We start from the raw sequence: 19292 nt of genomic DNA, 5'->3' as shown, positions 1-19292 counted from the left end.
AACGTATTCTCTTTTAACTTCTTGGCGAAAAATTGTTATTTGCTTTTATATTGCATAAATTCTTTCATATTATAATATCCCGTCCTATACAAGAAGTAAGCGATGTTACACGAGCTCTGTACAAGTTGTAGCCGATCTTTATGCAAGTTAGCCAAGAAATAGCTTAATTTAGATGCATTGCATATAATTAACTTATCATAATCGTGCAGCTTCGTTCGCAATAATTGGAGTAACCTTCTACCCGAGGCGTTAATCTGATCGGTAATAAGCGACGATGGGAACACAGCGGGCGATATCGCGCCATTCTTTCTCACATTTCGCCTTGAACGCCTCGCGACTGCGACGACGGCTTATCGACGTTCAGCTCCGCCGTGACTTCGCCGTCTCGCGTCGTGAAATAATTTCTATATTTAGTACGCGGTTCGCGGTCGCATCAGGCAGGTTTCCGCGTGCACGATCGGCAAATTCGGGAAATGTGGACGAGTCATCGGTACGCCCGGGAGACGACGCGCGTGACTCGATCTTCCCATTTGTTCCTCCTTACCCGGTGCGGCCCCACGCGGTCGTGACTGAATTCGCCTCTTAAAGACACGATCGTCGATGCGATCGCGCAATGAATCACACAATACGTGTTCCGCTATACGCTGACATTTATACACCTTACTCTCGACCGGGCTTCCTCGTGCTTGTCTCTACGAGCCGCATCATGCCGCCCCGAGCTGCACAAAATTGCGCAGGCACATTAAATTTAATCGCCGATAAATCAACAAACGATTTCGAGAGTTGTCCATCCTCCGAAGATCGGGCGGGGAATTAACGGGCGTGTAATGAAATTACGCGCGCAACTGATCGCGATAAAAAGGATTAGGTGATTTCTTTTTTTACGCAGATGGCCATACGCGGAGTTAAGTATATCCGAGTTTCAATTTCCCGTATAAGATTTACACGGCAGCGTCGCGTGTTCGCAACGTGCGCGAGCCGCGATTGTAATCGCATTACATTTTTTTTATGAATGGTAAACGAGGCCGGGATTATACATGAATATATGTACGACCGGGTAGATATATGGAGGAGATTACACCGCCGTCGGTGGTAATGGCACATTGTGCGATACTTTAGAGCGCTCGCGCGTATAGATATTAGGTGGCATATCGGATGCAAGATGTATGCTGCTCCCAATCATATGCATGAGGCCGCGACGGGAGGCCGGGGGATCTCAATTCAGTCTTCCCTCCGAAACAAGATTCCCCCGGAGTTCGCGTTTACTCCTCCGTCCGTATATCGCTTCTCGGATATCGTTAATGTCGATGATCGAGGGAAGGAAACAGATTTTAAAATTCGTCCGGATGTTGTGTTGAAACAAAGCGCACGTTCTTTCAGCGCGTCCCCCGATCGGTTCGTTCACAGAAAGCCCGAAAGGACGACGTCACGTAGCGGATCGTAATAGATCGAACGCGCAGATTACGAAAGATATTAATCGGAGCGGCGCGAGGGTGACGAACCGCCCACGTCACGTGCAGTTGACCTAACGTCCTGCATCACGAAATGCCTCACGGACGAATCGATCGTACCTCGTCAGATCGCCGCACCTAGAATCCACGTACGTCCGGTGACGCTGAATTCGCGAAGAAGCGTGAGGGAAAAAAAATGACTCATTACTTTCTGCCGCACGAACGACGCGAGACTCAAATCTGTCCCCCGATCCAATTATGGTTCACTCGCGCTACGTTTCTGCAAAGTACGGGAGAGACGTAATTTTAGATCCCGAGTTAAAAACTCGCGATATCGGATAACTGCGCGCGCGAGCGAACGACGGAAATCGATCGCGCCGAATGATCGAGAGGAGGTAGGGCGCGTACAAATGCCACGGGGTCCCGTGTTCTATTCCGAGGATTGATGGCGATCGGGCGCGCTTTAATCCTCGTGAACGGCGGAATTAACGAGCGCGCGAACGCGGGCGCTCGTAAAGCTCGCACCGAGCTGGCCTAAATATAAGCGCCCACGAGAGAAACGCGCGCGGCTCCTCCCGTAAGGCCTCGGGTGTAATCCGGACTTCCTGCGCGGCCTTCCTCGCGCCGACGTTTCCCCTCCTTGTCGCTAACGCGTGTGACCACTGCGTGTTTCGTCATTTAAGTAACATTTCCTTTTTTAAACGTCTTCCTCATCCCCTTCGGAAACAGTGACACGATCCTCTTAGAACGCTGCGTGAAAATGAGATGCTGCGATCGGACGTGTATACTTATTGTATAATATGCTAGGTCGAAGTTTTTTAATATAGCGTTAGGTTTCCCTGTATAGAAATCTTTTTTTTTTCCTATCACCGAGGAAATCTTGTATCGTGGGAATATAAGCGTGCCCGTTTCACGGCTGATCGCTAATCGCTCGCGAATAGAGTGCAGGCCGGCCTCGCGCGGATGCAACGTCCCCATTGTGTCGCCATTGGCATCGACGTCGATTTTCCCGTGGAACTCCGACGATGCGGGCGGCGCTATTAGCCGCGTTTCCCCGTTTCGCCGATATTATTTATAATCGTCGTCCACCGACGACCTACGGCAGCCGGGAGCAGAAACGTTTATTCGCGGCCCGTCGCGAGCGTGAGTCACGAAATTCGAGAACGAGCACACGTTCACCGTTCGCATGCCAGATCGCGGCAGGAGGAGAGGACGTCTCTAGGGGTTGCGAGCGTCCCCCCGAAGAATACTTATCGGCGATAGACAGAGGATTATATCGCTCGTTATTAATGCCCGAAATGAAACACGAGATGAAAACCTTTATCCCGCCGAATGGTATCTCGAACGAGGGGTGGCCGTTATTTTTATTTGCGCACGACTCACGACGACATTTATTTCGTAACAAGAGATGTAACAGCACGAAACGCTGCTTTTGTAAAAATCTCGTAAAAAACGCGTCAAAGCTGATCTCTCTCGGAGAGATTTTTGATCTTTTTTTTAATAAATAAATATATATGTTCCCTGTGTGAAATGTGTACAATCGTTTATGGAAAAGATCCGGAGTCTAAAATGATTTTATCGTAATGATGCTGGCAACCGAGTCGTACGGTAATTTAAAAACGTCCAACAATTTTTACCATTTCGCGACAGTCGGGTGACTCAATCGTATGTGTAATCAAGCGATGAGTCAAACACCTGGCTAACGAGTTAATTTGCCTATTTAAGGAAAGCATTATTTACCCAATTCCATTACCAGTATTTATCCTATTATCTATGTAGCATTTTTATTTATCTAAAAATTTTATGTTAGAAATGTATAGAAAACTGAGCTGATCATGACTCTCTCTCTCTCTCTCTCTCTCTCTCTCTCTCTCTCTCTCTCTCTCTCTCTCTCTCTCTCTCTCTCTCTCTCTCGAGTTGCTTTTCAATTGTCTGCACTATAGTGTTATCATGTCTGCGTTATCATGCGTTTCTCCGCATCGCTTCGCGCATCGCTTTAATGTATTGCAATAAATCTTGAGGAATATATGAGATTATTTAGCACAGTATGTGCAACGCGACACAGATATGACAATGCAATAACACTGCCCCTTCCACTCCGTGTGTCATCGAATTACGTCTTTTTAAAGATGACGAATTAGATTCGCCCCATGACGCATTTATATATATTAATGATCAATAGTTTTCCCTTACGATCTCAGGACTTAATCTTCATCGTTATTACGTATATTTCCAAATATTTCCCCATCGCGATATGCACACGCCGGCAAACTGGCGCATGTTTAACGGCAGCGAAGGTTCAAGACGCACCGTTTAATCAATGGTACCGATGGCCAACATTAAGCGGCGTTTATTATTTTGTTTCTCGTATCTCGGTGATTTTGCGACATGAAGAAAAACAAAAGGAGAGACTCACCATCCGCGGGCGTATCTGTCACGGTACGTCGACACGGCGAATCCGAACATGGACCTCTCCTCCATACGATACACCGCATAGTGCTTCGTCTCGACGTTGAAGCCGTCGGCGACGTGCTGGATCGGCGAGCCGACGATCGCGAGCCCGACGAGGAGACCCCAGAGAAGCCTCGTCGACCACATCCTGCCCGCTGGTCTGGCGTATCACTGGTCGCACTGCGAGCACTCTGTCGCCGTGTGTGTGTCGACTCACTTTCATATATGAGAACCGATCGCGCGATAGAGAAGAACGAAAAAGAAGAAAATTTTTTTAAAATAATAGCACACGCGATACGTGGACGCGACGCGATGTCGGACTAGAAGAACGTCGTGAATTCGTGTTAACGTTAACGCGCACGGTCACGCGGGTTGGCCGGTAGCAACTGCACCACCAGCACCGACGACATGTGTCTTCCGCGAGGCCCTCGAGTTCCGAGACCCGTCAAGGGTGGGAGCGAGCGAGGGAGAGAGGGAGGAAGACGGAGAGCCGGAGAAGTCTGCTTGACGGACGCCCGCGGACAGACTGAGTGGAGCACGGCTCTTTCGGGTAGTCTTCGCTTCGCTCACTCGCGCGGCTCTCGAGGACTCCCACCCACGGCGCGGCGCCCGAGCCGGGCCTGCCGGAGCGTTCTCGGCCGACGCGCGTCGCGACGCAGCGTCGTCGGCTGCGAGACGTCGGTTGCGCTGCTACCAATCCGTAAACCGATTCCTCTTACGGCGTATCGTGATTATACGTTAAGAGCCAAGAGGAACTGAAAAAAGAGGAGAAAAAAGGGGAATTACATTCTGCTTAAAACGATCTACTGTTGAATTTGTAGTGTCAAATTATACTCAATTTGAGTCATTTTTAACCATTCCTATAAGTCGCTGATACTTCTACTAAAATGTCGTTAATTTAACTGAAACAATATTAATTTAACTAAACTAAACCTATTTTAAGTAGTAAAAATGTTATTTAACACAAAGATACTGTGATTTAAGTTTCATCCTTTAATATTTAACAGTGTATGACTCGTGATCGTAATTCAGAATAGAATACCATCAGTGATGTTATACGCTGCATATTTTGATATGCCCGTGTAACTAAAGCCGTCTTGAACGATCTCTGAATCGCAGTAAATTCAGAATATTTCCTTTATGAGCTTTATGTGCCACGTAATACGTAAATCGATCGCATATATCGCGCATATATGTATATAAAATATATAAAGATATTTAAACATATATATATATATACGTACATTAAAATATATAATATAAAAATTATAAATAAAAACGTCTAAAATAAGTATTGACAATGCATCTTTTTTGTTTGACAAATAATAATAAAAGAACTGTTAAATAAATTTTTATCAACTTTCAATTAAATTGTATATTCCGTTTATATTACTGCAGTACAATTTGCAGGATAATTTATTCTCTCTATTATTTCAAATTATGTAAAATTACTGCGTTACTCATAGACTGACCCGATACATAGGGTCAGTTTTGATTAGATATCAACGCTTGCCGATTGCTACCGGGATTTTTTACTCTTTACTATAACAAAAAGATTTATGATGTTAACGCAAACATTTCTTCAACGTATCTTCTCGACGAAACCCTTAAAATTTTCTCCAGAATATAACTAAACTCGGAAAAACTACATTTCGTGATATAAACGTCGCTACATGTGACACGTATGCACAATCTCGGCCAAGATTCAGTGAATCTGAATTCCGTTCTCACGCTTTCGACGTTTCGAACTGTCGAGTTCTTGAAGCTTCAAAACTTTTGGTCTTCTTTTTGCAGAGGAGAAGCAGAAAAAGGAGAACACTAAATAAAAAAATTTCTTTCACACAAGATGTCTTACATGTAAGCAGTAAGCAGCGACCTTGAATCCTGCAATCACACAAGATGTATGTACACACACACACACACACACACACACGCGTGTGAAACCATTAAATAAATTTATATTAAATTATACGCATTTCCCGACTTATGTCCATTTCTATCAATGTAGATTAACTTTAATTTTGATTTAATTTAATTTTTATCTTTTTTTCTAGTTCTAAATATTAGAAAAAGATAAAAAGTAAGTTAGGCCGTGAGAGTAAAAGCTATAATGTATATTGATATAAATGGACATTAATCGACAATTATAATGATTTAAATAATTTCCTTATAAAATCATTTGTGTTTCGTACGAAAGTTTTTAAAATGTAATGCAAAAAAGGTACGGCGGTCCATATACTTTTTTTTAATTAATTAATTAATTTTATTTTTACGCTATGGCGCTATGGAGAGCTCGTGCAAAAACGTTCGTTCAATTTATTTATGTCGGCTAGCTACATTTACTCATTGCCAAAAAACAAAGAATGACATGTCGACTCGTGTCTTGTGTCACTTGCTGGGAAACTCCCATGGTTATATGTAGCTAGCCGACATGAATAAATTGTGAACGAACGTTTTTGTACGAGAGATCGTTTGTATTTTGCACGAAGAGTTTTGAGATGTAATCAATGCTTAGTTTGGATAATTTAAGTTAAATACCTTTAAAATATGTAATTAGTCGACGCATCGGCTAATTGTAAGTTCAGTGTTCAGTCCGAATCCGAATAAATTACTCGCGAAAAAAACACTTTCGTAAACGAACGCAACGCACTCGAACGTATAATCTCGTAACTAAAATGCACGCATTGCACGCGTGATTTAACCCTAACCTAAGCTGACTGGCAAGGCAATTCCTAACCTGACTTTAGAGCCGTTTCAGCGGTATTCCAGTCCACGATATTCGAAATATATTTTATTATTATGCAAGGGGCAATCTAACAGTTCAAAAAAATGGTATTTATTTAGAATAGCTACTGCACCTCAAATATCGATGAAATTAGGCTTAATCGATTCGTTTTTGCATAAAACGAAAGAATCTGGCAGAAAAATGCGGCGGTCTGCCCAACGAAGCGAGATATTTAACGTTAAAGTTGACGACTCTCAGGTTATGAAACCTGTCATACCGACGAGATGAACATGCCCCGCGGCCACATGCGCATGCTCTGTCAGCTCTGTGGCCACATGCGCATGCTCCGTGTCCGCACGCGCATGCAAAAGTGCGCGAATTTGAAACGTATGCATACTTATAATGCATAAATATAAATATGTACTTTTTATATACGAACTTTTCTCTGCTTTAACAAATTATTTGTTAAATAATTTGTTAAAGCAGAGAATAGTTGGTATATGGAAAGTACATATTTATATTTACAATGAATAGTTGGTATATAAATATGTACTTTTCATATACCAACTATTCTCTGCTTTAACAAACTATTTGTTAAATAATTTGTTAAAGCAGAGAATAGTTGGGGTATGAAAAGTACATATTTATATGTACAATGAATAGTTGGTATATAAATATGTACTTTTCGTATACCAACTATTCTCTGCTTTAACAAATTATTTCTGTTTCGTTAACTTCGACGCATAATATCTGTAGCAGAAATAATTTGTAATTATTTAACAAATAATTTGTTAAAGCAGAGAATAGTTTGTATATAAAAAGTACATATTTATATTTATGCATTATAAGTATGCATACGTTTCAAATTCGCGCACTTTTGCATGCGCGTGCGGACACGGAGCATGCGCATGTGGCCGCGGGGCATGTTTCTGTCGCTAGTCGCTACCACAATCGCTACATCGCGTCGGTATGACAGGTTTCATAACCTGATACCTGATAGTCGTCAACTTTAACGCTAAATATCTCGCTTCGCAGGGCAGACCGCCGCATTTTTCTGCCAGATTCTTTCGTTTTATGCAAAAACGAATCGATTAAGCCTAATTTCATCGATATTTGAGGTGCAGTAGCTATTCTAAATAAATACCAAAAAAATAAAGCACTGCGCGTGCTGAAAACATTCCCATACATATATAAACAAATTAAGATTTCTAGAAAAGGAGATCCGTGTTCTCTCGTACAATAAACAATGGAGATAGAATGTGAAGAAACCGCCGTTGAATCGCGTTCGCCGATAACAGCACCACGTTTAAATGGAAATCACGAGGCAGTCGAAAACAATGCAGAAAGCGAAACTTGTGAAGCTAGTCAGGTGCAACCGGATTTGTTCGTACCGACCGAAGACACTTGCAGTCAGACAAATGCAGGAACTCGTTTGGAATCTAGTGCAATTTCGAATAAAACTGACTTTCTCGCCTCTTCACAGCCACAAGTAAGTTTGAGATAGATATTGGACAGGCAAACATATCTTATAAATTGGGAAAACTTCTTGCGACAGATCTATGTTGCTTGAGCAAATTGTAAAATAATCAGTCTTCAAATTATAGGTAACGTGCGATACATTGCCAGAACAAATAGCAAGTCTTGAGATATCGAAGCAAACAAGGGCCAATGAAGCTACAAATATCACAGAGCCAAGAAATGTAGTTTCGGAAGATACCAGCTCAGTAGATTCTACCTGCGTCTATAAGTATAACTGGTCCACAGCGCCGAGGGTATTGTGCGTAGCTACTGAGGAATACCAGCCCACAAACTTGCATGAGAATTTTACAAAAGGTTGCCAGTGGTCGCCGGACGGAACATGCTTACTTGTACCATCAGAAGACTTCAAGACACGCATTTACGAGCTTCCCAGAGAATTATACTCTGGCCAGGTCCCATCTGATTTCATACAGACCAACTTTACGTCCGCGTTGACGATTAAGGAAGGCGGCCTCGTATACGACGCTTGCTGGTATCCTTTTATGGATTCGCGCGAACCTGCGACGTGCTGCTTTCTCAGTACCAGCAGAGAGAGTCCTATTCATCTGTGGGATGCATTTACAGGAGAATTGCGTGCCACGTATCGAGCTTACAATCAGTTAGTAGTAGCATTACTTTTTCTTACTCTCTCAATGCAACTTTGCAAGAGTGCGTCTGTTTTCAGAGTTGACGAAGTAGAAGCATCTATCAGCGTTCAATTTGTGGATTCAGGAAGGGAGATATGGTGTGGTTTCAAGAACGCTGTAAGAACCTTCGACACGGACCGTCCTGGACGTCAGACAAGTGACATTCAATTTAAACACAATTTTCCAAATATGATAGGATTGGTCTCGTGTATCCGTGAAAATCCATGCATGCCCGGCTTAGTTGCCTTTGGCACATATTCCAAATGTATCGGTACGTATCCACCTGTAATAATATTGATATTACACATAGGATGTAATAAATTATATATTTTAATTATGCCTATAGCTATATGTAATTTTTCTTTTTTATATTCGAAGGTTTGTACAAAGACGGACCATTGTGCACTTTTCAGACCGGGAGTGGTGTAACACAAGTTGAATTTAGTCCTTGCGGAATGAAGTTGTTCTCTGTTGTCCGGAAAAATAGTGAATTTTTATGTTGGGACCTCCGTAATCCTGGAAATGTCCTTTATTCCCTCGAAGGAAGGCAATCGGATACCAATCAAAGAATACAAATTGCTGTTACGCCTGACGGTAAACAAATAATCTCGGGTTAGTTCAATAAACACAAAATGACAAGTAATAAGTGCATGATACGATATACTCCATTAATATTACATATTCCACAGGCGGTGTTGATGGAAATATCGTTGTGTGGGAATTGCCGGAAATTACAGATTATAACGAAGAGGATTTGTATCCAAAATATAAAATAAGACTGTCCAAAGATTGTATAAATGGAATAAGCTTACACACAAGATTACCTATAATAGCAACCAGTTCTGGACAAAGGCAATGTGGTATTGAAAATAAACATAGAGACAATAGCGTGAGATTATGGTGGGCCTCTTGATAATGCAGCTTTAGATAACTTTTGATTTACATACGAATAGAGTTTGCGCGTTGAACAGAATAAAAACAAGACTACATACTTGAGATAATGTGTAGCTTTCTGTGAAAGCGGTCCTGCCTTCGATTTCGACTCTCATCTCATGTATACCTCAACTTTATACGAGATTAATTGGAAGTAAATATTGTAAGCGAAAGAATATATATAAAGTAAACGGTGTAATCCATTTCGGGAATCCATATTAGACTGTAAATATTTGTACATACTAATTGTATTTCAATTAATATTAAATTACATTAATTTTATGGAATATTCTTTATTCGTATTCTATTTTCCTTCTTTATTCCATAAGTATCTTTTTACAACGAAATATTACAATTTATAAATACTGACATTGCGAATGTCAGTATTTAAAAGTATCTAAGACTATTGTAAATGCTAATAAAATCTAAGTAATGGATATGAAATTAAAAACATTATAAAAATCTCACTATATTGAATATCTCTTAAATTACATTAAACAAAACAAATGGAATATTTTATAATACATTTGTTACACGCATACATAACACATAGATGTCATTATATATGTAAAAATCTTCGTTATATGTCAGGTTTCCATTTATATAAATGCAACATATGAATACATAATGGCTACGGTCAGCTACGGTCAACGTGACGCTACAAATGCTTCGAAGCATTCCTCTTTTCTTTTCTTTCAATGAAGAAAGAAATAGAAGAAGAACGCTCCAAAGCATTTGTAGCGTCACGTTGACCGGAGCCAATTTGTAAAAAGATACTAAAATTTATCCGACTGCGATCTAGTACTCCTACGACGATGAGCTAAAACAAATAAGTTTTGATAAATATTTTTTATATGATTATTATATGTAATACATTACTAGAACTCACGATGTTTTTTATCTGGCGTTTCCCACGATATAAGATCTTCATCAATTTGTTTGCTTCGACTCTGTCTCAAAGGCGTCTTGTTACGACGTACTGTATGAGGAGTCATAGGTAGCACTGGTTTACTTTCGGCACATCCCACGCAAGTTTCTGTTATAACAAAATACGATTATACATGTATATCGAATATGGCGTAGCTAAACGTATACTTATAACATATATGATAAGATATTTAAAGATTTTTACCATCAAATGCAACACTTTTCCGAACTGATCTTTTCTTAACAATATTGTCTGTCAATGTTACATTCTCCATATCCATTGTATTGCTTTTACTTGGTGTCATATTTTCGTCTTTTTGCAATAATTTTAACGAACTTTTCATACTTGACTTCTTATTTCCCTCTTTACTTGCTCTTTTTGGAGTCACCTAAAAAACAAAAAATTTTTTTCTTTTGTCAGTTAATTTTCATTTAGTCAATTAATCTTTGGTCGACGGTGGCTGGGTCATCCGAGACCCAATGTGAGTATGCGTTAGTTTTTGAAGATTACTCGTGCGTCCTCTTTATATCGCAAGAATCTAAAAAAAATCTAAAACCTGTGAAAACTGCTGTTTTATATACTATATCTGTTTGCGCAAAGCGACTTTTTGATAATCCAATAAAGTACGGAAGTAAAAAATAACTCAGCCACAGCCTTTCAATGATTACTTCTTCCGAGAATTAACAGATTATAAATATATTTTAGATATATGTACGTAACAGACGTATAGAAAAAATTGTGCAAAAGGTTCTTATTAAAAAATATTCGGAATGTTATTTTATATTATATTTAATATCAAGTGTTATGAATGCTAAACTGAAAAATGTAATTAATATCATTAAAAAACATTATAGCTTACCATTTTGCTCGTTCTACTGCTTTTAGGTGTATTATTTGCCGGGACAGTTCTATTTCTAAGTACTCTTGGTCCTAAGTCAAGATCTCCCATGTCTTTTGAAATTATTTCAGTAGTAATGTCTATCTCGTCATCTTTGTTCGCACGTGTTGGAGGTGAAAAATAAATATCTACATGTTTCCTGTTTGATGCATCCTTGTGTTGAACTCGATTTTTTAAGCTTTTCTTAGGTGATATAATCTCTACATTGTTTGGCGATGATTCTTCGATAAATGCCGAAGATGTTATGTCGTTAAGTGGACGCATAATATTATCTACTAAAGTATTCTGAACAGATGATCTGGATTTATTTCGCTTCCCTATTGTTTGTATCTCGGATATTGATTTATTCAGATCGTCAAGTCTGTCAGAATCTTCAAAGTTTAATCTTTTTTCAGCATGAATGGATGGCGAATGATACATATCATCCAAATCGAAATTGTCTATCCTGTTTAATGCAGCAGCTAAACTCAATTTAGTATGTGTTTCTTCGTCAAGAGGGACCTCCGTTAGAACCACTTGATCATCAAAATTGACTTTATGCGCGGACTTTATACGGGCTTCCTTATTTTCTAATTCTTCCGATTTCTTTAATATGCTCTTGCCCGGCGTTTGATCGGAATTAACGTATGACACCGTATCATCTAATTGAACTTCGGGTGTCTTACACATTCGACTTATTTTCATAGCTGCAAATGGACTTCTCATTTTTTTAGATTTGTCGGAAAATTGCACGAAACCTGTTTTAGAGCTTTCACGTCGAACAGGAGTTGACTCGCTACCGTTAAGATCAAGGGATTTAGATCTCCTACTACGTCGAGTGTTCTCTTCGGTAAAAAATTTTCTATTACTCGGTTTTTCATTTATATGTGTATCATGCAACAACAAATCTTCCTTGCTCAATGTTTCTCCTTCCATTTTGCTTTTTCTGGCAGCAAGGATTAATGATCGCAATGAACTTGGTTTTGATGATACAATTTGTTTTTTAACAGGCATTCGTTTTTTAACGGCAGGCTTGGTGACTGTGTATTCCTCCTCCTCCTCCTCCTTCCATTCTCTGTTTCGACGTTGCTCCAATTTCTCAAATCGCGTTTCACAGTCTTTGACTTCCATGTACGTCATATCCCAAAATCCTTGAAGATCTCTGCACGTAACCAGCATTTCTCCTTTACCAGTCTCGCAGTCGTGCACTAAGCCACGAAATCTCTCAAACTTTTTATTTATTAGCAAATTTGTCTGCCCTACCGCTGTTTGTATTTCATACGTAGCATCCTCTGGAACATCCGTCTCTAATCCAATATCCAACCATTTCTTACAAAGCTCCTTGAGTCTATCAGTTTCTTTGTTCAAGAGAATTTTGAAGTACTGAGCTGTACGTTCCTCTTCTTCCACGCATATGTTTAAATTTTGCATAACCGTGTCTTTGGTGGGAATTTCGTCGGATGGACGGCCAATGCCCAGCCGTTGCTGTACCTCTTTTCTAGAATTCCTCTTCCCACGGCTTCGTGTGAGATACGGTGAAAAAACAATAAGATCTTCTAAAGAACAATTTTCTTTCTCCGAAGAATTCGGAGTAGACTTTTGCGGAGTAGACGGTGGCGTTTCTGTTTCAGTGCTGCTTGATGAAAAACTGTTTTCTTTCCGCAAGGCGTCTTGTATGTCCGTCTGATTCTTTGTCTGCTCCTTCAATGACGATCTTACTGTTTTAATTGCATTTAATTCATCCGAATCACGAATGGTCGATTTATTTAATTTCTGCGATGGGTCTTGCTCATTTGACGATAACCTCGGACCTGTGGAAGTTTCATAATTCTTTGCGGTACTATCAGAAGTCTGCGAACACTTCTGCGACGGTGTGTATTTGTCTCGTGGCGTTCGTTTCATCGGTACACGACCAAATAGAGGTATCTTGTGCAAACCAGACGGAGGTCTAAAACAGTGATCAGGTGGGGCGAATGATTTCTGTTTCTTGGCATTAGAAGACGACGTTTTGACATTCATGAGATGTTTCGTCGGCACTGAAGTTAGATCACTCGTCACTTGTTGAGCAGCTTTAGCAAGCAATCGTTTCTCTGTAGCCCTCGTAATTCGTTTTTGAATATGATTTGGATGTTCTGTTTTCTGTGGTTTCGGTGTTCTCGCAATTGATACGTCACTCTTGCTCACCGGAGAATACAAAGAGTGATGAACGATGCCTACTTTGAAAGCAGGTTTCTTCATGGCGGCTTCCAGTTTCTTCTTTCTGTTGCGTTCCTCTTTCCATTTCAATAATTTTTTCATACGCTCATCAGTAGGTACAGTGTCTGCTAAAAATAATAAAAGTTTCTTGTTCTTGCGACTACATAATTTAATCAATTTTACATAAATACAGAGCAATAAAAAAAAAGATCAGTACAAATGTATGCATTTAAAAAACAAATATACACTCTATTGCATACTTAGAAACTCTTACACGTCGTTTGTATAATATTGTGGCGACTACATCGTCATACATTTAACCACCGAAACAGCTCGAATCGAATGTAAGAAATAACAAGGTCGAAATATAGAAAAAAACGTAAGAAAACATAAATATAGGTAACGATAAGTGGAAATATAAAGGCAAGACACAAACAATAATGATTAACGTTAAGCGACTTTTCGAAGAACACGAAGTCCGGAGAAGAAAACGATCGCGAGATCCCGGGATTTGTGATTAAAAACAGTATTAATAGACAATTCAAATAGACGTTAATCAATCAAGCCTCTCACGCACGACCTATTCCCAAAATATGTATATATTACAAATACGTATATAATATGTATATTATTACAAATGCACATATGTATAAAAATATTTTTTCACTATTAATATATAAAACTGCAATATGAGATTTCAATAAGACATAATTCAATATCAAATTATTGATATTTATATTAAATTTTTCATTGATATAATAATAATTGTCACTATAACTATACAGCAGATCGTTCTATCAAGCCATTAACCATTATATGTATATATATAGCATTTAATTTTAAATATAAAAGCGATAAAATTTCCCATAGAAAATACACACAACAAATATATGATATTTAATAAAGATGCTATTTGCATGGTAAATATTTAGATGTTTCTTACATTTAGGAATATACTCTTTTGATATCATTTTATTCAACGTTTTATTTAATGCCATTTTTTTAACATTCAATTACTCCTTTCCCAGTGCTAAACAACAATTTTTCTGCTCTTTTTCCATTTACTTTTTTTGCACGTAAATCGAATAAACGTATTTTTAATTCAAGATCTAAGGTGGGAGATCTAAAACAAATATTTACGAAGGCGCATAACACCGAATAAAAAGCAAAATCGAAATAAAGGCATTTTAACAATTAAACCAAAAAACGTGACTGAAAAGATGACGCAAGCAGGAGGCTGCAGGAGAGAAATCTTTAATCTATAATCGCAATTATCAATTTGCGAGAGAGATCACGCGAAACGGAAAAATCCTTCAACTTACCGGGCTGCGGGGTCGTTGGCGCCGAAACGTCTTGCAGGTTGCGGTTCCTGTCGAAGGTTCGAGTTCTGACTTCCCTGCGAGTTTTATCGCAGTTGTAGGCGCGCAGGCACCTTCTGTGATCCGCCTCGCCGAATCCCGGGCGCGGATTCTTGTACTGCTGCTTGAAATTCGGCATTCCCGTAACAACGACGCAACGGAAAAAAACACGAGAAGCACACGTATCTCCTAACCCAACGTCCCAACCAGTCCCAACGTCCCAACGTAACGGCAGGGCAGTACAGACAAAGTACAACTGACAATCACTTCAAATTGATAGCCAGGGGCGCTGAATGTCGGATGTCGGAGTAGTGTGGCGCGCGCGCGGCGGTTCTTAATTGGCTCGCGTCGGCCGGCCCGAAATGGCGGACGCCAGTCGAACCAACCGACAACGTTGACAACGCGAACGCAGAGATACTAGAACGGCGCACAGCACAGCCTATCTCCGATTCTACAACTCGACGATTATTACTATATTTACTATACTAATCGTTATCCCTGTTTTAATTTTTCTGTCCACTCCACACGTTAAATAACTTGACGTTAATTATTCTAATTGCTCGATCGATTAATGTCTATATTAATGTCTATTCCTCTACCGATGTAGATTATCTTTAATATCTGCAGTTTAAAAAAGATAAAAATAAGATTGAATTAAAAATTAATTTAATTTTTAGCCTGAATTTCTTGCACGGTTCATCTTTTCTCTTTTTACATCACTGTTTTGTTGTACTTTACACTACAAAATACACTATATGTATACTTTACACTATACATTATTTTCTTTTCACGTTGAAGGGAAAAAGAGAAAAGATGATGAATCGTGCAAGAATTTAAAAAGAACAGACCTATTTTGATAAATAGAATTGGACATAAATCGATCGGAGTTTAGTCGAAGACACTCTTACATTCCGTGTGTAATTTAAGTGCAAAGAGTGCGGAAGATATGTCAAAGACGGTATATGTTTACACAGTTTTGGCGGGAAGCGACGACGCGGTGTAAATTGTAAATGTCAAAATTACTCCTTCGCTTCGCAAACGTCAGTTTGATGTATATCTTTCGCGTACGTACATACGACGAATTATAATATTCTCATCGTTCCAGGTATGAACGGTCGTGAACCGTCCGAAGCTGCGCCTCGCCACGTCAAGAATTTAACAAAGAAGCGAAAGAGCTTGTCGACGACACCAAGCCGTTCGCATCGGCGGGTGAAGAATCTACCACCCGGAGATGCTGACGTTGCAGTTCGGACAATGCGGGAATCAACTCGGCTGCGACCTGTTCTCGAAGGTGGCCTCCGATCTAGGAACCTCCAACACCGGCGTTCCCTACGGCGCGAATTATGAGTACGCGGAAAGCACGATCGAGAGGTGGTTCGACGGAATCGGGGAGTGCGGCCGGCACTACGCCAAGGCGATTCTCGTCGACACCGAGGAGAAGGTCGTCAACAAGGTATGCAGGGACGCGACTGCGTCGTGGATCTATCGAACGAGCAACGTAGTCTGCCAGTCTGGCGGCGGTTCCGCCAACAACTGGGCCTACGGCTACGCGACAAACGGTCGACGCCTGTCGCGCGCTGTGCTGAACGTCACGCGACGGGAGATCGAGAAGTTAGATCGTTCCCAGGGATTCCTTCTGCTTCTCAGCTCGGCTGGGGGCACGGGATCCGGTACGGGAAGCCGCATGGTCGAGCTTCTGCGAGAGGAGTACGAAACTCAGCCTATCGTCGCCGCGATCGTATTGCCGTTCACCTTCGGAGAAGTTTGCACCCAGAATTATAACACCGTACTGACCCTGGCCAAGTTCTCGGACAGGGCAGACGTCTCCGTGTTATTCGAGAACGAGCAGACGCACTCTACGTGTACCGATCTGTTGAAGAATTCTAACACCACGTTGCGCGACATGAATGGCATCATTTCGGAAAATCTGCTCGCCGTTTTTCAACCTAGCAGCAACGCGAGGTGCAACGCGAATTTTTTAATATCCAAAATAGCCGCGCATCCCAATTTTAGATTCGTAACGGTCAAGAGTACTCCGCATACCCCTGTGACGTCTCTGCGGTACGAACCCACGCAGAAATGGGAGGTGTATATACGTCATTTGAAGCAGACTCTTCGAGTATCAAAGTCACAAGCGGAATTAACAAATGCCCGATTAAAGGCGCCAAATCCCACGTTGAGCAAAACAGCAATGTCTTACGCGCATAGTCCTTGCGTGTCCAATGTTCTCGTAACTCGTGGCAAATCTATGGAGAACGATGTTGTAGCATTGGAAGATTTGCAGAGAAGACATCTGTATCCAGAGTGGACTATCCTGAATTATTTTACCCATTTGCATCAAGAACGCAGGTTTCTGAATCGAGACAAGTTCCTGGCGTTGGTCAGCAATAATTCGGAGATACACCGACCGTTGGACGTATATCTAGACAAAGCGTGGGGCTCTTACAAATGCGCGGCTTTCTTGCATCAATATAAACAATTTGGTTTGGAGGACGATGATTTTTTGCAAGCTTTTGCCAAAGTAGAAAACGTAGTGCGGGAATATAAAAACTTAAAAAGCCGCAATAAGGACTGATTTTTCTTATGCGTGATTTTATATGTTCGAAAAAGATATTTAATATAAACGCCAATATATATATATATATCTATACTTGAGAAGCAGAAGAAATGAATCTAAAATTAAATTAATGTGTTTATATCGTTATAGGGGGGAAAACATTGCGGAATATTTTACGGAACCAAGTAGAATTTTTAAGTGCCTACGTATAATTACTTGAAAATATATTGCAGTAGCGTTCAATAATTTACCATAAATCTCTATTATTTTGTATAAATAATATATTTTTTAAGTAAAGATTGTTAAAAATATATTAAGCGTCTAATGCGTCAAGTTTTACGTATACAAATTTTAATATTGACTGATACGCGACCGACATTTATCTATCGTCTTGACGATGCGCATGGTCTTGAAAATGCGCAAAAATTATTCTGAAGCTTCGCGGAATAAGAAAAAACGAGTTTTCTCTTAATATTTTTCTCGGACGTAGATTTATTTCCGAACTCGTTCTCATTCTCTTTCGTCTTTCCTACACTTTTTCCGAGTAGCGCGTGCCGCGTAGGCGCTTACGCGAGACCTTGAACGTCACACGGTCACGATCACGGTTACTACGAGATAAGGGATGGACGCCAGTGGTTGTGACGTCATTTGGGAATCGACCAGGTTGCGGCTACGGACACAATAAAGAGCTTTCGACCAAAAAGAAATGACGGAGAAAAGGGGAGGGCGAGCGTCGATAGACGAACGAAGGGCCGTGATTACCGAAGAAGACGCGAGATGAGAGGAAGCCAGTCATATGAAGGAACGGCATGACGCGTGTCTCCCTTCTCTTGATTATCACGCTCTTCAGAATTGCGCAATTGCGTCTCTTCTATCTATATCTATATATATACACATATGTATATCGGTAAAAGATCTTCCGCGCAGGGTGCGCACGCCTTTCGGCCCGACCGACCACCCCGTTTCTTGGAAAGGAGAAAAGTCGTTTCCAGGAATCGCTGCTCGTCATTCCGTCACCCGTCACCCTCCTACCACGCCAACTCAGAAACGATCCAAGGGACGACGCGACGGAATCTTGGCGGCGAATGAGCTGGGATTCGATCTCGTATCCCGAAGTATATTCGCGTGTTTTCGTCTCGCGAAGCAAACGTGTGCGTGAATCGCGTTCATAATCTGAAATTTTTTTCGTACAATTGAGAGGCCATCGTCTTCGCATCATCGTGGCGAAATCAGAATAACAAAGATGAAATTATTGTTATCGTCTCTTTGACGACTTTGAACAAAACATTTATAATATTAACGCAATTCAATTAGGTAATTGAACAATCGAGATGTACTTTCATGTAAAAATCGAACTTCAACGCAACTGTCGCTTTGAAATTACAATGCAGTGATTTTTAATTCTCAAGATTCGCGCGCACAAAGTATATTTTTTAAGTATAGTTTATAATTCATTATTGTACTTTATGAACGGCGTAGCCCACAGAGAATAACGTTTCAAAAGCGAGAATACTTGATCGTCTTCATATTTTTCGTATATTTTTTCATATAATAATTTTACAATATAATATGGGAAAGTCAAAAGGCCAATGTAACGTGCACTAAAGGATATGTTACCGTTAATTTATCCTACATTTGTCCAATCGTAGAC

The 19292-nt window shown here is 40.4% G+C and overlaps 4 protein-coding genes across 8 annotated transcripts in view; 2 read left to right on the top strand and 2 right to left on the bottom strand.

The window, feature by feature from the left end:
• The window catches only part of If (integrin subunit alpha inflated), a 62561-nt gene extending 56064 nt beyond the window's left edge, over window positions 1-6497 (bottom strand). The window contains exons 1-2 of one of the 3 annotated variants that reach the window (XM_077401227.1): window positions 6441-6497; window positions 3868-4657 (exon numbers count right to left, since the gene is read on the bottom strand). In XM_077401227.1, coding sequence (XP_077257353.1) covers window positions 3868-4049 — 182 coding nt within the window. In that variant the 5' untranslated portion in view covers window positions 4050-4657; window positions 6441-6497. Of the gene's footprint in view, window positions 1-3867; window positions 4689-6440 lie in introns of those variants that run through there. The other 2 variants (XM_077401229.1, XM_077401228.1) reach the window with 2 other exon arrangements.
• A 1280-nt stretch (window positions 6498-7777) lies between these two features.
• Window positions 7778-10013, top strand: Wdr79 (Telomerase Cajal body protein 1 homolog). Its single transcript, XM_077401305.1, has 5 exons — window positions 7778-8116; window positions 8232-8764; window positions 8831-9063; window positions 9171-9404; window positions 9482-10013. Exons 1-5 carry the CDS (start codon window positions 7874-7876, stop codon window positions 9703-9705), a joined length of 1467 nt encoding a protein of 488 aa, XP_077257431.1. The 5' UTR covers window positions 7778-7873; the 3' UTR covers window positions 9706-10013.
• Window positions 10014-10468: 455 nt separating this feature from the next.
• On the bottom strand, window positions 10469-15347 carry LOC143894720 (uncharacterized). Of its 2 annotated transcripts, none has more exons than XM_077401294.1 (5): window positions 15049-15347; window positions 11513-13854; window positions 10858-11041; window positions 10615-10761; window positions 10469-10545 (listed from the first exon to the last, which is right to left on the bottom strand). In XM_077401294.1, the coding sequence occupies exons 1-5, from the start codon at window positions 15221-15223 to the stop codon at window positions 10502-10504; spliced, it is 2892 nt and encodes a 963-aa protein (XP_077257420.1). In that variant the 5' UTR covers window positions 15224-15347; the 3' UTR covers window positions 10469-10501. The 2 variants fall into 2 exon arrangements, with proteins under 2 accessions (XP_077257420.1, XP_077257421.1); XM_077401295.1 differs by having other exon boundaries at window positions 11513-13851.
• Window positions 15348-15856: 509 nt separating this feature from the next.
• On the top strand, window positions 15857-17974 carry LOC143894723 (tubulin delta chain). 2 transcript variants are annotated; one of them, XM_077401307.1, is made up of 2 exons: window positions 15857-16090; window positions 16190-17974. In XM_077401307.1, exon 2 carries the CDS (start codon window positions 16316-16318, stop codon window positions 17657-17659), a length of 1344 nt encoding a protein of 447 aa, XP_077257433.1. In that variant the 5' UTR covers window positions 15857-16090; window positions 16190-16315; the 3' UTR covers window positions 17660-17974. The 2 variants fall into 2 exon arrangements, with proteins under 2 accessions (XP_077257433.1, XP_077257434.1); XM_077401308.1 differs by having other exon boundaries at window positions 15857-16124.
• Window positions 17975-19292: the final 1318 nt, after the last annotated feature.

The sequence above is a fragment of the Temnothorax americanus genome, unplaced genomic scaffold (genome assembly GCF_048541705.1).
Source record: "Temnothorax americanus isolate GAGA-0224 unplaced genomic scaffold, ASM4854170v1 Scaffold14, whole genome shotgun sequence".
Taxonomy (NCBI): Eukaryota; Metazoa; Arthropoda; class Insecta; order Hymenoptera; family Formicidae; genus Temnothorax; species Temnothorax americanus.
The sequence above is the reverse complement of the archived record's forward strand: the minus strand, read 5'-3'. Positions and strand labels throughout refer to the sequence as shown.

Coding starts and splice junctions, on each gene's coding strand:
- Wdr79 (XM_077401305.1), top strand. CDS start 7,874: ATGGAGATAGAATGTGAAGAAACCGCCGTTGAATCGCGTTCGCCGATA. Junction 9,064..9,170: donor CACATATTCCAAATGTATCG/GTACGTATCCAC, acceptor TTATATTCGAAG/GTTTGTACAAAGACGGACCA. Junction 9,405..9,481: donor CGGTAAACAAATAATCTCGG/GTTAGTTCAATA, acceptor CATATTCCACAG/GCGGTGTTGATGGAAATATC.
- LOC143894720 (XM_077401294.1), bottom strand. CDS start 15,223: ATGCCGAATTTCAAGCAGCAGTACAAGAATCCGCGCCCGGGATTCGGC. Junction 13,855..15,048: donor GCCAACGACCCCGCAGCCCG/GTAAGTTGAAGG, acceptor TATTATTTTTAG/CAGACACTGTACCTACTGAT. Junction 11,042..11,512: donor GCAGTAGAACGAGCAAAATG/GTAAGCTATAAT, acceptor TTTGTTTTTTAG/GTGACTCCAAAAAGAGCAAG.
- LOC143894723 (XM_077401307.1), top strand. CDS start 16,316: ATGCTGACGTTGCAGTTCGGACAATGCGGGAATCAACTCGGCTGCGAC.